The sequence below is a fragment of the Aotus nancymaae genome, unplaced genomic scaffold (genome assembly GCF_030222135.1).
Source record: "Aotus nancymaae isolate 86718 unplaced genomic scaffold, 86718_ANA_hifiasm-v0.15.2.pri h1tg000014l, whole genome shotgun sequence".
Lineage (NCBI taxonomy): Eukaryota > Metazoa > Chordata > Mammalia > Primates > Aotidae > Aotus > Aotus nancymaae.
The window spans coordinates 86,661,814-86,683,184 of NW_026988425.1; the positions used below are offsets into that span (position 1 = coordinate 86,661,814).

The 21,371-nt window shown below is 34.1% G+C and overlaps 1 protein-coding gene across 7 annotated transcripts in view; it reads right to left on the reverse strand.

The window, feature by feature from the left end:
• The window catches only part of KIAA0825 (KIAA0825 ortholog), a 457,524-nt gene that overhangs the window by 325,878 nt on the left and 110,275 nt on the right, over window positions 1–21,371 (reverse strand). For all 7 annotated transcript variants that reach the window (XM_064376145.1, XM_064376144.1, XM_012477515.3 and 4 more), the window contains 5 exons: window positions 18,695–18,856; window positions 10,694–10,788; window positions 6,528–6,755; window positions 5,073–5,338; window positions 3,600–3,750 (listed from right to left, as the gene is read on the reverse strand). In XM_064376145.1, the coding sequence (XP_064232215.1) occupies window positions 3,600–3,750; window positions 5,073–5,338; window positions 6,528–6,755; window positions 10,694–10,788; window positions 18,695–18,856 (902 nt within the window). The remainder of the gene's footprint in view (window positions 1–3,599; window positions 3,751–5,072; window positions 5,339–6,527; window positions 6,756–10,693; window positions 10,789–18,694; window positions 18,857–21,371) is intronic.

The following is a 21,371-nucleotide window of genomic DNA, read 5'->3' on the forward strand; positions in this document are numbered from 1 at the left end:
TTAAACTAGTAAAATTTCCTCTTATATTCCAAGTGATTATCTCTTACTTAAAATATCTGCTTTGTCCATTTTGTCAGACAAATGTCATCTAAAAAAAAATCTGCTGTTCTGTTATGCCAAAAGTTGATAGTTTCTTAATGCAGACACTTTCTTTAGTATTTTATTTATGTATTACTCTTCTAGTAGTTTCTTTGATTACTAATATCTTCTGCAGTCACCGTAACAATAATAATTTATGGTTATTATCTACTGACTTTCATATAGCATTTATAAATGAGTAGAATTTGTATTCCTTGGGTAAGAAACTTGGGCATCAAAATGTCAGAGTCAAGTTCAAACTGGAGGGGACTTTGGCCACTGGCTTCTGATTTCCTGATTAGATGTGTATCTAAACTCTTTAAGAAAAAGAAATTGTGAAACTAATGCTGAAGCGGCAAAGTTACAGCTTCTTATGCTTTCTTTGTTTTGTGTTTTGATGAATACTTTTTCAACTAAGAAAGGAGTTTTAATGCTTGATTCTCTCATACTTTTTGTGTTGCATGTAAATTAAACCAAAACTGACCCCAGCTGATACAGTGACTAACATGAATGATTTACACTAACTTTCCCCATGGCAATGGGTGGGTTCTTATTGTAACATGATCAGAATGATTTCTCATGTTCTTCAAAATATGAATAAACCAATTTCCTTAATAGCTATCATTTAGTGATAAATGAGAAAATAAAAGTAACTTTAGGCACACAGATTTCTTCTCTTAACAGTAAAAAATACTTATTTTAAGACTTTTTAAAATATAAATGTCATGCTTAAAATATTTCAAATAGGTCTTTGTTCCAACCATTATTTTTAAAATTCATACAACTTCAATGTATGCAAGGGTTTTCATTAAACTAAATGTGATTCATTTATTTTTCTGACCTGTTTCCTTATTTGTTGTCATTTCAAAAGTATTCTGCTAGTAAACATCTGTTATTTTTGCAGACCAACTATAATGTAAACAGATGTGAGCTTTTATTTAGATTATATATCAGGAAACAAGCAGCTGGGCTTTATTATAGAAGCCACTCAATATTATCTTTGAACAGACAATTCTTTATTCTTTGACTATTGGAAAACACAAGTTTCTAAAACTGAGCAGATGTCAACTATACTAAAAGCTTAATTTTAAACATGTAATCTGAACACCCACTGTGCCATCGTGACCAGTACCTCATCAGAGAGATACAGAACTCTTTGACTCTCTCAACCTGACAGTTTAGAAAATGGAAATAATGTATCTGCATCTCACTTGCTATCACAAAACATGAGCAAATATTGCTGCATATCTTGTAAATTATTTTACTATTTCTTTACTGTGCTCTGCACATGGTGATAGGTTCCCTTGAGATCTCTATCCTACCCTTCACCTCCAGTCAGGCAGATACCATCTTTTTCCCTCTCAAAGCAGGCCTGCCAAAAACATAATAGTTCTGTTTCTCAAATCAGTTGGAATAATGGGGAGAGGAGAAGAAAGGGGTGCAGTAAGCAAGATAAAACCATGTCAGGTACTCCAGTTGTCAAAACAGTTTAAAATCAGTGCTATTTTTAGAAGGTTCTTATTTTTGATACATAAAAAAGCAGTATCGCTTTATTTTTCTGAGAATAAATAACAACCACTAACTCTGCAATTAAATTGTAACTACTGACCATGTAAGTATATGGAAGCTACAGTACCATGTAATCACAGGGTAACTATCTTGTTATTTCCGTCCTTGAAGCTAAAACCTTGTCATAAGATCTAAGAGCTGCATGTTACATGGTAATTTGTTGGCTTTTAAAATACTGGTAACTTCAATAACAGGTTCTCAAAGCATCCACTTATTTACACTGTATGACTCTTCTAGCTCCCAATTTGCATAAGAGGAAACATAACACCCCTATGTTGAACATACAGTGAGATGATACCTGTTCTTCATGGAAAACATCATATAAAATTGCTCATTAGTAGTACACTGACATATTGAAATAGTTTGAAACATGAGACGGATTCATTTTCAACCACTCTGTTTACTTCAAGGCAAAAAAGGAAAATATGATGTTGCCAGGAGAGGGGAAGACCAATACTTTCATTCTTATCTCAGGCTACCAGCTGCACCATACCACTTTCTCTTTCTCATTCTGCTTACTGCTTCCATGACTGTTTGAAGTATGTCAGATTTGGAAAACTCTATATGGATGCTCTTGCAAAAAGAAAAACTCTCTGGGAAGGGTCTCTAAAGGAGAGATGAAATGGCCTTGGAAAAAGTGGAAAGTTCTTTAAGAGAGCTTCTTATTAGCTGCTCCTCTCTGTTGTAGCAACATTTATTATGATAATAACTGAGGCATAAATGAAACCACAGGAACCTTCAGTGTCTGTGAGGTGACAGGAGCGATTCTGTTGAATAAAACTCCACTATGTTTTTCTCAATACGCTATAGTGATTAGGACAATCAAGAAAATGAAAGTCATAAAACTTCAATCTAGAAGAAAATGTAAAATAGAAAAGTTAATGAAGCTGGGCATGGCTGTTGAATTTTTTTTAAACCCTGATTACTAAGATATTATAAATGTTTCACTCTGCCCTGGAATCAACTTCAAGGAATTTCAAATATTGTGGTCTGTGCGTAATCAATGAGATTTAGGTGAAGGGAAACCAACGAAGCTTGATGATGAATAATTTTAATTGATCCTGGGTTTGGTTGCACTGGGAATCATTAGGCTTCAATTTGCTAAAATCTGGGGTTTCAAAACATAGGCTAAATGAAAATAGGTAAGCTATAAATGATCAGATGAGTCTTTTTTTTTTTTGAGATAGAGTCTCACTCTGTTGCCCAGGCTGGAGTGCAGTGGCTGGATCTCAGCTCATTGCAACCCTGTCTCCCAGGTTCCAACAATTCTCCTGCCTCAGCCTCCTGAGTAGCTGGAATTACAGAAATACACCACCACACCTAGCTAATTGTTTGTATTTTTACTACAGATGGGGTTTCACCATGTTGGCCAGGCTGGTCTCAAAGCCCTGACCTCAAGTGATCTGCCCACCTCAGCCTTCCAAAGTACTAGGATTACAGGCATGAGCCACTGTGCCCGGCCTCAGATGGGTCTTAAAGCATACTCATAAGAACATATGATGAGAAGGAAAAAAATAGGTATAAAGAATAAAGCTGCTTAATAAAAGGTATTTATCAAACACAGATGGAAATATATAACAAGAAAAAATGCAAAGATATCCATAACTAACTGGTCCTTTTGGAAGAAATACAAAGTAGTAGCATTTTGGCATTGTTATCTCTTTGAGTTTTCATTGAATCCCATTATATTCCAACTTATATAGCACTGAAACATTGCAGCTCAAATGAGGTTATTTTTACTTTTAAGCAGAAGGAGAGTTCTGATGTCTAATTTATTTCAGATTTTTAAAAACAGTGTTTTTCCTAAGTATGAATTCAATATTTAAAAAATATTATCTTAACAGCCTTCATGTATTAGTAATGCCAAACTCATGTTTCTAATTAGCCAGAAAGCAGGTAGGCAGTAAAACATATTTGTGTAAAAAGGAAGGATAGTAAACTTAACTTCACACCTCATAAAAAGCTTTGTAGTCATCCCAGTGGTGGCTCTCAGCATCCTGTAAAATGCTTGTAGCACAAACTCTGACGCAGTAGTTCGTAACCTGAAACTGTAGAGTGTTGATGAATTCCTGATATCGTTGGACAGGCACCAGGAATATGGGTCTGTTCAGAGAGAATGATCAAAGAGACAGAGATTTAAGGCCTGTGTAGTAGGAGATAACAATCTCCAGTACTACAAATGGTTTTGATTATTAGATATCAATCATTCATTTCCTCTTAATGCTGAAGTTTGCATCCACATTCACTTTCCAAAAAGGAAAAAAAAAAAAAAAAGCTGGTCTTTGTTTCACAAGCCCTTTGAAAACATACATCTGCTGTTCTACAAATATGCACTTCAATTTGAGACAAACTGTATTGTCAATACATCATTCAAAAATAAAAGTATTCTTTGTAAGCCTATTATTAGAGATCAGTGCATTATTTAGGCATTAGGTTATTGTTATTACTAGAGAACAACATGCACTTGTCAGAAACAACTTTTATAAAGCTATCAAATGTCCCACAAACACATTATTTTTAAAAATTGTAATTTTGTAGATATCAATTTTCTCATAAACTGTTTTTTAAAATTCTACAGAAATATTAAAATGATTTCTGGTACATTTTGTTTATAAATTCAAGCATGAATCACAACATCTGACTACTTACAAGAATTAAAGATATATCACAGTTACACCCTAACCAAATTCATTTTACTTTTATCTTTAGCTATGAATATTACACAGCTTTCTTTCATAACCAATGGGCTACAAAGGCTGGATAAAGATTATAGAATAGATTCTTGGGGTCACAAGGGACTGCTAAGTCCACGTGTTTCCTTTGCAAGAAGCCATGTTATATCTAGAGAGTATAAGGGCAACCAGAAAGACCATGTGATAATTAATGCCTGTGGTCATTTTTATCTCTATACAGAAAACATACTGCAGTTTTAGATTACAAATACATGAAAATTAAGACTGCAGATGCTTTCTCTTCAAATATTACAGTTCATTACTAAATGGCTTTCTTGAAAGATGTTTTCATTAGAATAGATTACAATGCATTTATTTTCTAAGTCTGCTCCATGAGACAAGAAGTTTATTTTTCCTTTTCAGTGTGGTCAGTATAATGCACCTTACAAAATGAAAGGATGCATTTACTCATGTAATAAAAACATGCAGAAAATAGTTGCACTGGATTAGGGTGTAACTAGGGTCTTTTGAGTGTGCCTTTAGAGAGAGTACCTTTCTTTCTATTATCTAGTTTAATATATCCCATACTCTACCTTTTTGATATTTCCTAGTTAAGACAAATGAAAATAATTCACCATGTTACTTATTATTTTCTCTTTCTCAAAACTTATTATCAAAATTTCATTCCCATGATATCCAAAGATATCACCTTTCTTTAAGCGTGGCCATCAACTTAATTTAAATAACACTCACTTTTTAGTAATTTCCTTCATCAAATTATCATACTGCTTGAAATGCTGGAAGACATACACCGCTGTGGAGAGGAGTGTGTGCAAGTTTTTCAGGGGAGCTTTGGAAGGAACCTCCTTGGCTCTCTCTTGCAGTCTCTGCAGGACAGCTGTTGCCACTTTACAACAGGCTTCCATCAAGTTTGCTCTAATTTCCTGAAAAGAATCATCTCTGCATGCCAGAGCCAGTGGAAGCATTGTGTCAAGTTTTTCCATGATGTCAGAACAAAACTAGGGAGAAATAAATGTGGCACTGAGTTATTTGTATCCTGACAGCACCAACTAATTTATGGACAGTGGAGCCAAATTCCTAAATAATGAATTTGGCATCAAACATAAATATAATGATGCAGCTTTGTAATAATCGATTTCTCACTTGTAGAAAGTTAAATGTTTTATGTCAAATAAGGAAATACCAAAATGATGCTTCTCTACATATAACTTTCAAACCTTATGCTTACCAGACAGACATTATGAAAAACTCATGAGCCAGCTTTGCATGATAATACCTTTATCTGTAGTTAGTAGGACTCAGAAAATATATATCCTTGATATTAACGTTTGCATTATTTTTTAACTTATTCTAATTTTCTTTTGCTAAATTGCCATAAAGGTTTTTTTAAATTAAATGCCACATATAAATGTCAGTCTAATTTAAATAATCTAGAAGAATCAGAAACAATATCATGTAGCATCCTCTTATTGGTAGGGTGTCAGCAACTTTTAGAAGTGATGAGTCTAGCCTTTCACTATTTATTATGTATCTTCTCTTTCTTAATGGCAGAAGGGAGGTGTGGTGAATGGAAAAGTAAAGCCTGTCTCCACATCGGATCAGTCAACAGAGTTCCCCAGGGAATGTTCTGGAGCCTTAGTGTGACAGTGGCAGAATAAGGAGGTCATCTTCAAATATTCTCTTTTAAGAATATCCCAATCATAGGTTGCTGAACTCATTCTGGGTTTAATGGCAAGTGACTATATTTACCTCCTATTTTCTCAGTGTGTTCTGTGACTTTCAAAAAACACCTATGGAGATGTAAGACTGATACTAATGAGATGAAAAGCTCATTAAAGTGTTAATGAAGATTTTTTAAGTGACCAAACCAAGAAAAGACAGTAACTCCTTCAACCTCCTGGAGTCATTCAAAGGTATAACCAAAACAGGTGGTTTTCCCAGGGTTTCCCAGCTCCCCATGAAGGCACAGAGGCCCTTTTTTTGTTGCCTCAGATTCATGGAGCAACAAGCTAGCACCAGGTGTAAGTCCTTTTGGGCAGCAGTGGCCTGTGGATACCACTGAAGAAAACTGGTACTGGGTCGAGTACCAACTATTTGCCAAGGGACTCCATTTGATCTACTATACTAGTATACTAAAATAAATCCCATCATGCCAGTCAGCAGTTTGAAAGGATTTCTTATACTTGCTTTTCCAATTTTCTTTGGTTGTTCTTCCTCAGGAAACATATGGCTGTCTTGCCAAACTCGCTGGACATTTACAAGGTTCATAGTATAACTCACAGCTGAAGACCTTTCATTTTGTTCCTGTTGGAGAATTTTTTCGGAAAAACCTTCAATTGCAGTTATTATGCAGTGTGCCATGGGAAGAGACACTTCTTTAAATGTACTTCTCCAGTCAAAATCTAGTAAAATAGCCTGAAATATAAATTTATATGAAGTCATGTTAATCTTAATTGAGCAACAAATGTTTCTATTGTTATAGATATAAAATTATTACTTTCATTCAACATGTTGAATATATTCTTTGATATATTGTAGAAGCCCATTCTTACAACCTAAAAAATATTACCTAGTGAATGAAGCAATATACAAAAACATGTGCATTCTTTACACACCATAATATACTGACATTTCATTTTAATTCATCAGTAGATTTAATAAAAAACTTTTTTAAAAATTTAATCTCTTAAATATAGTTCAATAAAGCCATCTTTACAAGAGTAGAAAGCTACACTTACTATTTATCACATAAAACAACCTTTAAATTCAATATATTTAATAAAGTCTAAATTAGATTTTTATAGTCTTTTTTATAGTTTACTGTTAACAACTATTGCAACATAAGACAGCATTTAATATTCAACCTTTTATTTCCTTTTCACTCACAGAACTCCAGACAAGCCAAAAAATAGCAATAAGAAATAAATTTCTCAGCGAAAACACACCACTGCACTTTCTAGATTTTTACTTGCTTAGAATTTTGTCTCTCCAGCTGCAAAGTCATAAGCAGCACTACTTTTGTTCTAAGAATGAAGAATTGAAATAATCTGCACTGCTGTGTTGTGGTGACAGGGGCTGGTACTTGGAAGCGGGTAGAAGGGGTTGAGGTACAGGCTGATATTTTCTTTTTTTCCTTTGGTCTATGGCTCATAAGGCAATATATTTATAAATGTATATATATTCATAAATGTATATTTCCTCCAAGACTCCTAACATTCTCTAAAGTTCAAAAGCATTATGGGTACTAGGCTGAATCTACGCTTAGAATTAAACTTGCCCTGTTTTTTTTTTTTTTTTTTTGAGACGGAGTTTTGCTCTTGTTACCCAGGCTGGAGTGCAATGGCGCGATCTCGGCTCACCGCAACCTCTGCCTTCTGGGTTCAGGCAATTCTCCTGCCTCAGCCTCCTGAGTAGCTGGGATTACAGGCACGCGCCACCATGCCCAGCTAATTTTTTGTATTTTTAGTAGAGACGGGGTTTCACCATGTTGACCAGGATGGTCTCGATCTCTTGACCTCATGATCCACCCGCCTCGGCCTCCCAAAGTGCTGGGATTACAGGCGTGAGCCACCGCGCCCGGCCCACTTGCCCTGTTTTAGTGTAACTTTGTTTATACTAACTTGCCACCTACCTCAACTTCAGAAAACCCTGAGCTCTACATCTCTGACTGAATCACTTACTTTTCTTGATCTCAAGGGGTTTTTTACTAGAAAAACAACAGAGCCAAACTGCATAATTTCTATGGTCCCTTTTATTCTAAAATTACTGAAATTATAATCGTAAGTATGATTTTCTTATATGTATAACTCATTCAGCAATAATTTATTCTTTACATATCTGTACAAAGTAATAAAGGTAATTCATTTTTTAGAGCTAAAATTATATGATTCCATGACTCTGATGACTCACGTCATCAGAAAAAAACGGCTTTTGTGTTCATTACGCTCGTAACTAAGTTGTAATGGACCTTTCTAAAGACTATTTGGATCTCAAGCATCATAGGACCTAAAACACATCTCTCTTATCTTATATTTGCATAAAATTTGTCAAAAATGGGCCAGGTGCAGTGGCTTATGCCTGTAATCCCAGCACTTTGGGAGGCTGAGATGGGCAGACCAGGAGATCAAGATCATCCTGGCTAAAACGGTGAAACCCCGTCTCTACTAAAAATACAAAAATTAGCTAGGCATGGTGGCACATGCCTGTAGTCCCAGCTACTTGGGAGGCTGAGGCAGGAGAATTGCTTGAACCCAGGAGGCAGAGGTTGCAATGATCTGAGATCGCGCCATTGCACTCCAGCCTGCGTGACAGAGTGAGGCTGTGTCTCAAAAAAAAATTCATCAAAAATTGAATCTACTCAACTGACATAATCTTTCTTATAAGAGAACTTAGAAGTGGTATAGTTCTAACCCTGTGCTATAACAGTAATTCCTTGGGACACATTTATGAAGGAAATGTAAAAATAAAACTACCTCCATAAAAATTCAAACTAAAAAATTCTGATTTTTGTTTTCCCTATCAGGGCATGTCTATTCACTAAAATCATTCATTTATTCATTCAAGCAAATATGTGCTGGTAGAAAATGTCATTAATTGCCACGGCTGCATTGAATTTTGAAAAATTTTTTGTGCAGTTAAAGTTACCTTTGCCTATGATAATGTAATTATAATATGTTGGCCTATCTGAATTCTCTTTTCAAAATATAGAAAAACAAGTACATTAACAGCTGCTCGTAAAAAGAAAACTGAAGGCCAGGCCTGGTGGCTCACGCCTATAATCCAGCACTTTGGGAGGCCGAGGCAGGCGGATCACCTGAGGTCTGAAGTTCAAGACCAGCCTTGCCAACAAGATGAAATCTGTCTCTACTGAAAATATAAAAAATTAGCTGGGTGTGGTGGTGGGCACCTGTAATCCCAGGTACTCAGGAGGCTGAGGCAAGAGAATCACTTGAACTCGGGAAGCAGAGATTGCAGTGAGCCAAGATTGCGCCACTGCCAGCTTGGGTGACAAAGTGAAACTATGTCTCAAAAAGAAAGAAAGAAAGAGAGAAAGAGAGAGAGAGAAAACTGAAAACCTTTACTTATTCAAACCTCCAATAGTTTATTTGCTCTTGTGAACTATAGTTTGCTTACTTCTACTCTTCTCTTCTGATATTTGGCATCATACATATTCCATTTAGACTAGAGAACATTTACTAGTTGATCCAATTAAAAAGAGAGAATCACGCAGTTTTCTCTTTCACACACAAAGTAGATAATCTGTTGAATCTCTGTTTTCTATTATCTATTGCTAATTTCTTAGTACTGATTTTGATTTTTGGTTAAAGCATAATATATAATTTAGTATCTTCCTGATTATTTCTCTTGCTTCCTAGGATAAAACTCTGTTAAAACTATATGTTGTTTTGTCTCTTTAAATATTTACCTGGTGTATCAGTCAGGGTCCATTTGAAAAACAGAAATTACTCAAGATTTTTCAAAAGGAAGAATTTTAATGTAGGGTTTTGGTTACCTACGTGATGGAAGATTTGAGAAGTCAAACATGGACTGTGAAGTAGGACAGATATTAATAGAGCAGGAGGCCACAACCACCCCTAGGGCTGGAGGAACGAAGAAAAGGGATTAAGTTATGGAAGAGTAGCTCCTGGGGGCTACCAGTTGAAACTAAAGCCCAAGCAGACATGCGAGGTGGAACTGAAGTCAGGCAGGGCAAGCTGCATAGTGGGAACAGGGCTCACAGTGAAGATAAAGGTGTCACAGCCATTATCGGAGATGCTCCTTAAGACAGAGCGAGAAGAAACACTCTGGTTTCTCTGCAACTCCTACATTGTCAGTACCTTCCAACAGGTCTTCCATCTATGCCTTCAACTGGCTAAAATGTCCCAGAATCCAGAAAGCAAGGGGGCCTGGAAAGTGTAATTCTCTACAATCTAGAGCAGAGCAAGGAATGGTAACAGATCTTGGGAACAAACAATCACAGGATGGGTATGAAAAATATGAGGCCAGTTGAGATGATTGTTTCCTTTTCCTTTTTAATCTCCATTTTCTCACTTTTCAACAATTATCTATATCCCACATCCTCAAAGTGCAAAGCCTGAGTCAGGATAAGAACAAAGATCTCTTGACTTCCATCTCTCTATTCCGCCCATGGAACAGATTTTGCAAGAAGACAGTATCCTCACTAAACTGAATTTTCATTAAAACCTATAAGCCAATTTTCAATCCAAAGTTGAAAATTATTTTTTTGTAGCAAAAGGTAAAAGTCAAGACATTTTGATTCACATGGATTCACAGGTGTATGATGATGATATTAAATGTGAATTAAAAAATATTCTTTTTTTCCCTTCACTTACCTCTTTTCCTGGTAGCAATTCCTCTGAAGAAATATTAGTTTTGTTTGCTCTAGGTTTTTCTACTACAACTTCTCTACTGGATTTCTCCAAAATTCCTAAGCAATAGAAATGAAAACAAACACACAAATATATATTGTTTAAAAACATACTAGATGTGATTAATAAATTCAGGTAAATATTAACTATGTAGAAAGCTCTATCCATAGTACATACATACAATACATATCCACAGATATCAATATGTAGAGAATATAGTCAAAAAGATGCAGGCTGATGTCATCATTACAATAATGACAGAAGCAAGATAGAGTCCTTTTCCACATACAACTTGACGAAATCTACATTTCAGTTATATTCATGTTTGATGTACATAAACATATAAGCTGAAGAGTAAAGATTTTTTGTCATTAATTTATTTTCATGTTGATAATGTAAGGTAAGACAACAAAATAAATATTCATTTCCTTGTTCATTTAAAAAGTTAATTCTAAGGTACGACGTTTTAAAACTGATGGTATTTCCTAGCATGTTAACTTCAAACAAAGAACAAAAATACATAGATAAATATCAGCATAACAAGAAAAATTATATCCTTAAGAATATCAATGATTCATTCAAAAAATATAAACTCTGAGAGGCATAAAATAATCCCTAGCTCCAAAAATGGAAATATTTCCACAACTTTTATTTTTTACATTAAGAAACTCTTTTCCATGGGGAAAAAACAGATCTATAAAAATGTAATAAATACTCCAAAAAGGAAATCTTTCTACGTTTCCATTAAGGCTGGATTAATGATAATTTGATTCAATATGAATAATGTTTACCTTTTTTGGCTTAGACATGGTATATGATGATGAATTATATATTATGATCTAACTTTCTTTTCTTTCCCCAGGATTTACCAAGAATCAATTTCTTTTTTTTTTCTTTTTTTTTTTTTGAAACAGAGTCTTGATCTGTCACCAGACTTGAGTGCAGTGGCCTGATTCTCTGCTTACTGCAACCTCCGCCTCCTGGGTTCAAGCAATTCTCCTGCCTTAGCCTCCCAAGGTGAGTGCCACGATGCCCAGCTAATTTTTGTATTTTTAATAGAGACACAGTTTCACCATGTTGGCCAGGATGGTCTCAATCGTCTGACCTTGTGATCTGCCCACCTTGGCCTTCCAAAGTGCTGGGATTACAGGCGTGAGCCACTGCACCCAGCCCCAAGGTCAATTTCTTTATACCTGGGCAAAGCAAATTTCAAAATTAACTGACTTTATCAGTAGGGATTCTCACCAATAGAGTCATCTAGTAGATGAATGTTTTCTTTTCCTAAATGTGGCTCTATGAACTTCATTGTGAATAATTTCTAAGGAATAAAGTTGATGAAATAAAAGTGTTTTGTTCTGATATTAACGTCAACCTTCTTGCGCATAAAGTGTATTAAAAGTAAAAATTCCATTTGGTTGGCTATAACATCACTATTTTGGGAAATGTTATCAGAGTTTATATCCTCTGAGGAAAAGTTTTCATCAACTCTAGCATTTCTTAATCATCTTTGGATTTGTGAACACGTCTAAGAACATGATTAAAGTGAGAGAACACTGCATACAAAAATGCACAGTACGACTGTATGGTAAGCACATGTGCATCACACACACACACACACACACACATATACACACACACAATTAAGGATTCCCAGGCCTTCTTGTAAATCTCATTCATTAACCCCATGGGCCCACGGACTGCAGTTTAAGAATTCTGTTCCATTTCTCAAGACACATCACAACATAAAGTTTTAGACTCAGTGTTACACCATTTAACTTAAAATGCTTTTTTATGGCTTGCATTTTATAATGTCTTTTCAAGAAGATGGTGTTATAAATAAGGATCACTTCTAATTAAAATAAAATCCAGATTAATCGCAGATTTTTAAATAAAGAAAATTGAAACTGTAAGCCCCTTAAAAGAAAATATGGATTTTTTAAAAAAAGATTCACATAGAGAAGACTTTCCAGGACACAAAATGCAGAAACTATAAAGTAAGTCTGCAACAATAAAAATACCATCAACTGTCAAAGTGGATATGACAAACTGACTTGCCAATCTTTCTCAAAATGTCCACTTTCTGAAAATTAATACAGTTTATATTTTAGCAAAGTTTTCAGTTTACAGAAAAACTGAGCAGAAAGTTCACATATACTTCCTCCCTGCCCTCAGTTTCCTCTACTGTTAACATCTTGCAATATATGGTATATATGTGACAGCTGATGAACAAATATAAAAACATTATTATTGACTAAGTCCACAGTTTACAATAGGGTTCACTCTTTGTGTTTTGCAATTCTATGGGTTTTACCAAATGTGTAATATCACGTACCCCTCATTACTCTGTCACACAGAATAGTTTCCTTGCTTTAAAAATCCCCACAGCACCACTTATGCATCCCTCCTTCCCATATCCCCTCCCTGGTACCCACTGATTTATTTACTGTCTTTATAGTTTTCTTTTTTCCATAATGTCATATAGTTGGAATCATACAGTATGTAGCCTTTTCACATTGGCTTCTTTCACTTAGTGATACACATTTAAGGTTCCCCCATAGTCTTTTCATGGCTTGACATCTCATTTCTTTTTATTGATGAATAATATTCCATTGTATTGATGTACCACAGTTTATTTATACATTTACCTACTGAAGAACATTTTAGCTGCTTTGAAGTTTTGGCAGTTATGAATAAAGCTGCTATAAACATTCCTGTGCAGGTTTTTGTACGGACGTAAGTTTTCAACTCATTTGGATAAATACCTACGAGTGCACTTGCTGGATCGTATGATAAAACTATGTTTAGCTTTGTAAAATACTGCCAAACTGTCTTCCAAAGAGCCTGTACCATTTTGCATTCCTAACAGCAATGAACGTGAGTTGTTCCGCATCCTTGCCAGAATTTGGTGGTGTAAGTGTTTTGGATTTTAGCTATTCTAATAGGTGTGTAGTGTCATCTTGTTTTAATTTGCATTTTCCTAATGACATGATGTTGAGCATCTTTTCATATGCTTATTTGCCATCTGCATATCCTCTTTGGTGAGGTGTCTGTTCAGATCTTTTATGAATTTTTAAATTGGGTTGTTTTCTTGTTGAATTTTAAGAGTTCTTTGTATATTTTGGATATGAGTTCTTTATCATATATGTGTTTTGCAAATGGTTTTTCTTAGTTTGTGGCTTATCTTTTCATTTTCTTTATGATCATGCCTGCTTATTTAGCAATTCCACTTTGGATATTTACCCTCCAGATATAGTTGTGTACATATAAGAAATAGTTCAAGGAAATTTGCCATACTATGTTTTGTGGTAGCAAATGAAGAGGGGAAAAAAACCTTAACTGTCCATCAATAAATAACTGTCCATGGGCCATGGGGTTAAATCATGACACATGCACCAATGGAAAACTATTCCTCTAGTAGAAATAATGAAGTGTTTCTAGATTTTCTAAATTGTTATAAAAGAGAACATCTACATAGTATGACAAGATTTTGAGTTACTTTTAACGTAGAGATATATATGAAGTAGTTACTCTTTCATTCTATTCAAAAGTTTTCAGTTATTTAAAAAAGAAAAAATAATAAAGATCAAGTTATTAATGACAAGAAGGGACAACAATTGGATTCTTAATGTCGCTTTACTTTTCTGTTGATAGCTCATTTAAAAGGCATTTACTCTGGAAAAATAACACTAGATTGAAGTATAAGCTTTGCAGATCTGTTTCTGGAAATAACTGCTATTGTGTAGCTATAGTTTAAGACTTACGGAAAAAGTGAATTATCTTGTATTTATCATTTCACTCCCAAATACATTATGTTTATTCACTCAAAGTAATGTGCTCAGATGTTTATACAAACTATCTGCCTATATTCAAGATGACTAAGGAAAAAAGAAGCTTAAGACTTCTCTTGCTGGTGAGCAATTCTAGATACAGAAAATGAATTATCAAGCAATTATGATAGCCTTTAAAATATAATCCCTCTCCCTAAATTAAAAAGGTTTTAAAAAACTTAATGCTGTACAGGGAAACAAAAGGGATCATCTTTAAGTAGAATTATTAACATGCAATCTACACTAAATCTACTGGATTTAACAAATTGTGTCATTTTTACATTTGTTTGGAATTCAAAATGGTCAATTTTGAAATTTGGCAATGTAAAACTCTATGAACTCTAAACATTTAGTGAATTATTTCACATATTTTTAAAATGCATTTAAAACTCTATTCAATTATTATCATTGTCTAGAGAAGATAGCCCACTTTTGGCTCATCACTGTAAAATATAGTTATTTGCATGCAATCAATACTGGTTTCTTTAAAAGCATGCCTAGATTAAGAACCTCAGAAGAGTGCAGAGGGTCACAAGAATGCCAGCTGCTCAACAGCTTCCCCTACAGAGTTCTCTGTGGTTCATTTTATACTTCTGGTTAGTTTCCACACTGCCGCTTTCTTTCATAGAGAGTAGAGGTTGGCAGTACTTCCCTGTGACATCCACTTTCACACCCAAATTGGTCTTCATAGGTTCCCATTGTGTGCACTACAAAGCAACTTGCCTTGTTGGCAGCTCTAAGTGGGAACTACAAGTCTTTCTTTTCTTCACTGTTCTTTTTCTGGCTCACAAGCAACCTCCCACCAAAAGCTGAATCTGTAGAAGAGACTACATCCAAGAGATAATACCATGAAAAAGTATGAAGAGAAACCCAGGTGGCCACCTTGCAAATTTCCAATGTGGAAGCCTTCGACCTCTCTGCCCAAGAAACAGCTAAAGTCCTAGTGTAATGAGCTTTACAAACCCTAGGAGCCTCTTTACCTTAACTACATACGCCTCCCTAATACAATCCCTTAACCATCTAGCTAAGGAACTCTTAGAAGCCATTTGACCCCTCTTAAGACCCCCTAAGAGTACAAACAATCTTTCAGAAGATCTGAAATCTTTGATTCTTCTGAGACAAACCCTAAGTGTTCTTCTTACATCCAATTGAAGCAGCCATTGCTCTTTGTCATTGCTGGGGCTAAAGAAAAATGAGGGCCAAGAAACCTCCTGGTTTAGATAAATCTCAGATGCCACCTTTGGAAAAATTGAGGAACTGCCCAAAGAACAACTTTATTCCAAAGAAGCATTAGAAATGCCCCATAAATCAAATCCACGGCCACTCCATAAGATATCATCACCTAATACAGTAAGGCACCACAACAGTCAAATAATGTCCTATCATTTTCTGAAGTGACAAAAATAGAAAACCATCAAATCATGACCAAACAAAAGCAAATAATGATGAAATATTTTTTCTTTCTCAGAAAATATTTATTGTATCTCTACAAAATCTCTTGTCCACATTCAAATTACTGAGAGAATGGCCAATTTGGCTAAGTCTACAGTATAATAGTAATCGTCAAAGTAAAAAGTAAAATATTTAGTTAATAATCTTTATATTTTCTCTATGTGATGTTAAGCGTCTGGACATTTTTTAAAAATCTGCACAATGAAAAAAAAACCCTCACTTTTCATCTGCTCATATGTTTGGGTTACATAGACATCATAGGCAACTCTTTCCAAGATCTTTATTAGCAAAATATGCTCCAATCAAAAGAAACACACAGGAAACCAAAGGACTTCCTCTGTTTTTTCCCCCAATTCTCTTCTTACAAGATTTCTAAAAAAAACATTAACTATCAGGAATACCCAATAGTTAAGATACATTTGGCTTCTTTAATCATCTATTTCAAGGAGTCTTTTCCTTCCTGATTTAAGAAACCAATGCTTCTGATAAGAATTTATTAACTTGGATACACTGAATAAAACATTTAAGATTTTTCTTGACAATTTCCCTCAAGATCATTCTTCTCAGGAATCCATTTACGTAAAGTTGTGTCAGATTAAATCAATCTTGGCTTTGCGATAAAAAAATATGAATTTCAACAATGAAGACTACATATATCACAAGGAGACGTTCTAGTACTTAGTCACTTCTTATACTTGCCTGTTGAAATTCCTTCTACATCCTGTGTTTGATAATCCACAAATGTGTTCATATAGTCCACTATTATTAACATTATATTGAAGTTGTTTTTATCTGCCTTGCTGCTTATGACACATTTGCAACAGTATATTGTGGCAAATTATATATTTGCTCTGTTGACTTTATTCAAGAATGGTAATCATTGCTCTCAAATATACAGCATTTGCCAAGTTCTCCACATTGCCTGATCCTCATCTAATGGAGTTGAATCAACTTTTTCAAAAATTTTCTCCTTTTCTCTAAAATCAATCAGCATGCCAGATCTGTGCTTCAATTCTTGGCCATTTCGGGGTTTATATCTTTATAATACCTCTTAACAGAATTCTAATTTTGAATTCATGCTGCCTTTAAGAAGAATAAAGTTCACAAAACTGACTTAATTCCCAAGGGTCTAGCCTGGGACTAATACAAGATGATTCAAAATGTGTAGAAGCCTAGATGCTTTGGAGTTCATTCTGTTTCCTGATTCATGCCTCAGAAAAGATCTGTCAGAGATATAGATGAGAGATGACAAATCTTAGCCAAGCATGGTGGATGAGTACCGACTCCAGTGTCAACTGTTCTAGGAACCAATATGTCAATCAATAATTAGGACACTGTATTTCTCTATTCAGATCTCTGTTTGACTTCACAGTCAAACTCTATTTAAAAGATGCTTTAAGGCTCACATTCTCTCCTAATTAAATCTACTTTTTCATTCTCTGTTTCAATTAATACTTGTATTTTCTGCCTTGTATTTTTATTTTTACCTATGGCTTTTTTTTTCCCCTTTGGTTGGCTTCAGAAATATATAGTCCATCTTTATTTTTTCGTCAAATTATCTCCAAATTTAAAAAAGTAATCTATGCTATTAATTTTATAATATATTAGTGTTACCTAAATTTTGCCTGAAACAAAGAAGGCCAATAAACTATGCTTAATGTAAAACAAAATCCAACCCTATAACTTTTCTGACATTATTTACATGGGCAAAGTGTGTAAAGGAATACAAGAGTAAACAAATTGAATTAAAACAATTTTACCAAGAGATCAGTTTTGGGGATTACGTTTTTAGACTAATTGTTAATCATTTGCTTCTTTCACTTTGTTTTGCAGATACAGCAAATATATATAGTTACGCTCCTTAGAATGGCATAAGTATCATGTAAAGGAGAACTTTGTACATCTCAGTCTGAGAAAAATGAGAGTTTTTATAAATTTCATTTATATGAAATTTATATATGACAACAGAGAACATACCTTACTCATTGTACCTTTGAATTTTACCTTTAATGTTAGAAATATTATTCAGTATACATGGCATGGCTTATTTCAAAGGGATTTTTGTTAAGAGTAAACTAAAACAACATATTCCATAATTATTATTACTATTTTAACAACTCACATTTATTGATCATTTATGACATACTAGACATTCCTTTAGATATTTTATTTTCACTGTCATTTAATTCTCACAACCCTATATAACATTATAACATATTAAATTGGAAGCATCTAATCCTAAAAGAAAACAAAGAATAAATTAATATAGTCCTACATCATTATTTTAAAGATGAAAAAATTCAGGTCTAAGGAGACTAAATGTTCTGCTCAAGATGATCTGGCTGCTAGGAGTGAAAGAAGAGATATTAGACCATACAGTCTGCTTATTCTTTCCATAGGCTAATTGTGTTTCTGTGAAAAGAAAAATTGATCTAATTTTACCTAAAAATTATCCAGAATTGATGTATGATGCTTTGTCAATTGGAAATAAGGAACTTGCCAAGCACGAAGGATAAAAATGTGTGCATTTTTACATATAATGCATGGTGTGCATTACACTGACTGCTTCTTTAAATAATTCTTTCATGTGTTTCTTTTTCCAAGTAATCATTTTCATTCAAAGCATCAGGAAGCAAAAGCACAGAGAAATTATAGATTTATAAATTTAAACAAAAGAGGATATTACCTGAACACTTCCTGGTTATCTTGAGTAATAAAAGTAGTTCTTCAAACAATTCTTGAACACCTTTTTCCAGTTTCATAAAGGATTTTATGAGCTCTGATAAGAATTCAACTTTGTCTAAGGGGAGAGAGAACTTTCTTCCTTTTTGTGGGCATTCAGGGGTAACTGTGAAAAGAAAAGATCAGTATTGTCATGCATTTTATTTATCTTCTTAGTAAATATTAGAGCGATCTATGTGATTCCATAAACCATCTAAAAACTAACCAGATCCTCCATAATTAATCCAAGTTAGTTCATTAAGAAACACATATAAAATCTCCTAGGAGTATCTTTTCCTCTGGGAATATGGAGGTGAATATTCTGTTTGAGGCAAATATGGCAATTAAATTATTAGATTGAGTCTCAGTTATAAATAGAAAGAAATTGGATTTGTTGTAAAATCACATCTTACGCAATTCTGCTTTTTTTTTTTCTTAGTCTAGCGTAACTTGAATCTAATGACAAGGAGATACTACACAAACCCAAATTGAGAGACATTCAACAAAATACCTGGTCTGTACTTTTCAAAAGCGTCATGTGAGGGAAGCACAAAGGTCGGGAAATGACCTAGTCTAAAGAAGTCTAAATAGACGTTAAGTACACTTGAAATTAATACACAATCAGCATTTTATTTTGCTATAAAAGACATTCTTGGGATAACTTGGTGAAATATATTACGTCAGTTCTGATGTCTATTATCAAATGCTATTATGGTATGACTTAATTTCTTGATTTACATAACTATTGTGGTTATGAAAGAGAATTTCTTTGTTTTTAGGAAGTACACACTGAAATATGTAATAGTCTGCAGACTATTTTTAATTCAAGAAAAAATAAAATTTTGCAAAAAAAGAGAAAGCAAAAGTGGAAGTGTGGTCAAATATTAACATTTGGGAAATCTGAATATAAAGGAAACTTGGGAATTCTTTGTATTATCCTGGCAACTTTTTTGTAAATCTGAAATTAAAATAAACATTTTACAAAACACTATATGAAAGATATATTCTTTAAGACCTTGTATGTTTTGTTCCTATCATTTAAAAAAAGCAAATTAAGGCCGGGCACGGTGGCTCATATCTTAATCTCTGCACTTTGGGAGGCTGAAGTGGGTGGATCAGGAGATCAGGAGTTCGAGACCAGCCTGACCAACATGGTGAAACCCCATCTCTACTAAAACTACTAAATATAGCCAAGCGTGATGTTGCAAGCCTGTAATTCCAGCTACTCAGAGACTGAGGCAGGAGAATCAGTTGAACCTGGGAGGCGGAAGTTGCAGTGAGCCAAGATTGCGCCCCTGCACTCCCGCCTGGGTAACAGAGCAAGACTCCGTCTCAAAAAAAAAAAAAAAATCAAATCAAGTTAGCTATTGAATCTAGACGACGTAATTCATGAAGTCATGTTTAAAAATAACTTTGTCAAAATAATTGTGATATCTATTATTTGCATAAAAACAATACAAATTAAAGGGTTTTTGTTTGGTCCTCTTCTAATTATGCTACTAGTGAAGTCATACTATCATTTTATTGTGATAGTAAAATCACTTTATACTCTCTAAGAGTATGGAGAACAATTCATTTATTTCATGTTTTTAACTATTGCTTTCACTTTAGATTACATCACTAAACGGTTTTTTTGACCAAGTTTTAAAGGATTTAAAAGAAACCTTTCTTTATTAGTGCCTTTTCTTAAAACATATATTTAATAAATATCTTGAAGCTTAATTATAAATTGGAAAATTTGTAAACTCCTACAAACTTAACATAAATTGCCTTTGGAGACAAAATACAAGTGCTATTCAATAATTGTATAGGGTCTGGCAATTCAATGGGGAAGAAAAAGATGACTTTCATCACATGGATGTGGAAGGAAGATTCCAGAAATCTAACAATTTTATGGCTAATCTACTTCACTTCAGTGAAACTTTAAAATGTTAGCATCCAACTTGTAGTCCTATAATAGTCTTTCACTAAAGACCAAAAATGTCACGGTATCTTCACAGGTAATATGAGAAAGAGCTGTCTACCAACTTAGACTATAAAATTTAGTACTGTTCTGAAATAGTAAAAAGGCTTAAAAAAAATCTGCAAGTAGATACAAAAACTCTGTTTCATCTCTAAGTTGACATTAGCCCTATATACATGAAAATCTAACTGACGTGTACTGTTCTTCTATAGGCATACTAGAGAACACAAGTATGTATAGGCAGCATATACAACTAAGCCTTTGTCAGAAATAGTATGCCCCAAAATGAAAAGAGAATAAATATATTATGTTTTATTTAGCTGGTGCTTGATTCCCATTTGGTCTGTTTGATTTCTTTTAAGCTTTGCTCATGTAGATGAGTGGCTAGTTTAACCTTCTAAACCTTAAATTTCCTTTTGCAACTAAAATGTTTATAAACCAAATTTTCAAAGGCTTTAAGAATCCTTCCTAATTCTTTATTAGGAAAGACCACTCAATAGTTTGACTAGAAATTCAGCATATTTAAGAAGTGTTTATCTGGCTCAATTCCAAATTGGAAGTCTTGTGAATATTTATAAAGTAAGCAAAGAAGCACCCCAAGAAAAATCTTTAAGAGTCAAAATTATACAAGACTGTTACTTGTTGACAATTATGCAAGGTCTGAGGATTCTATATAAAG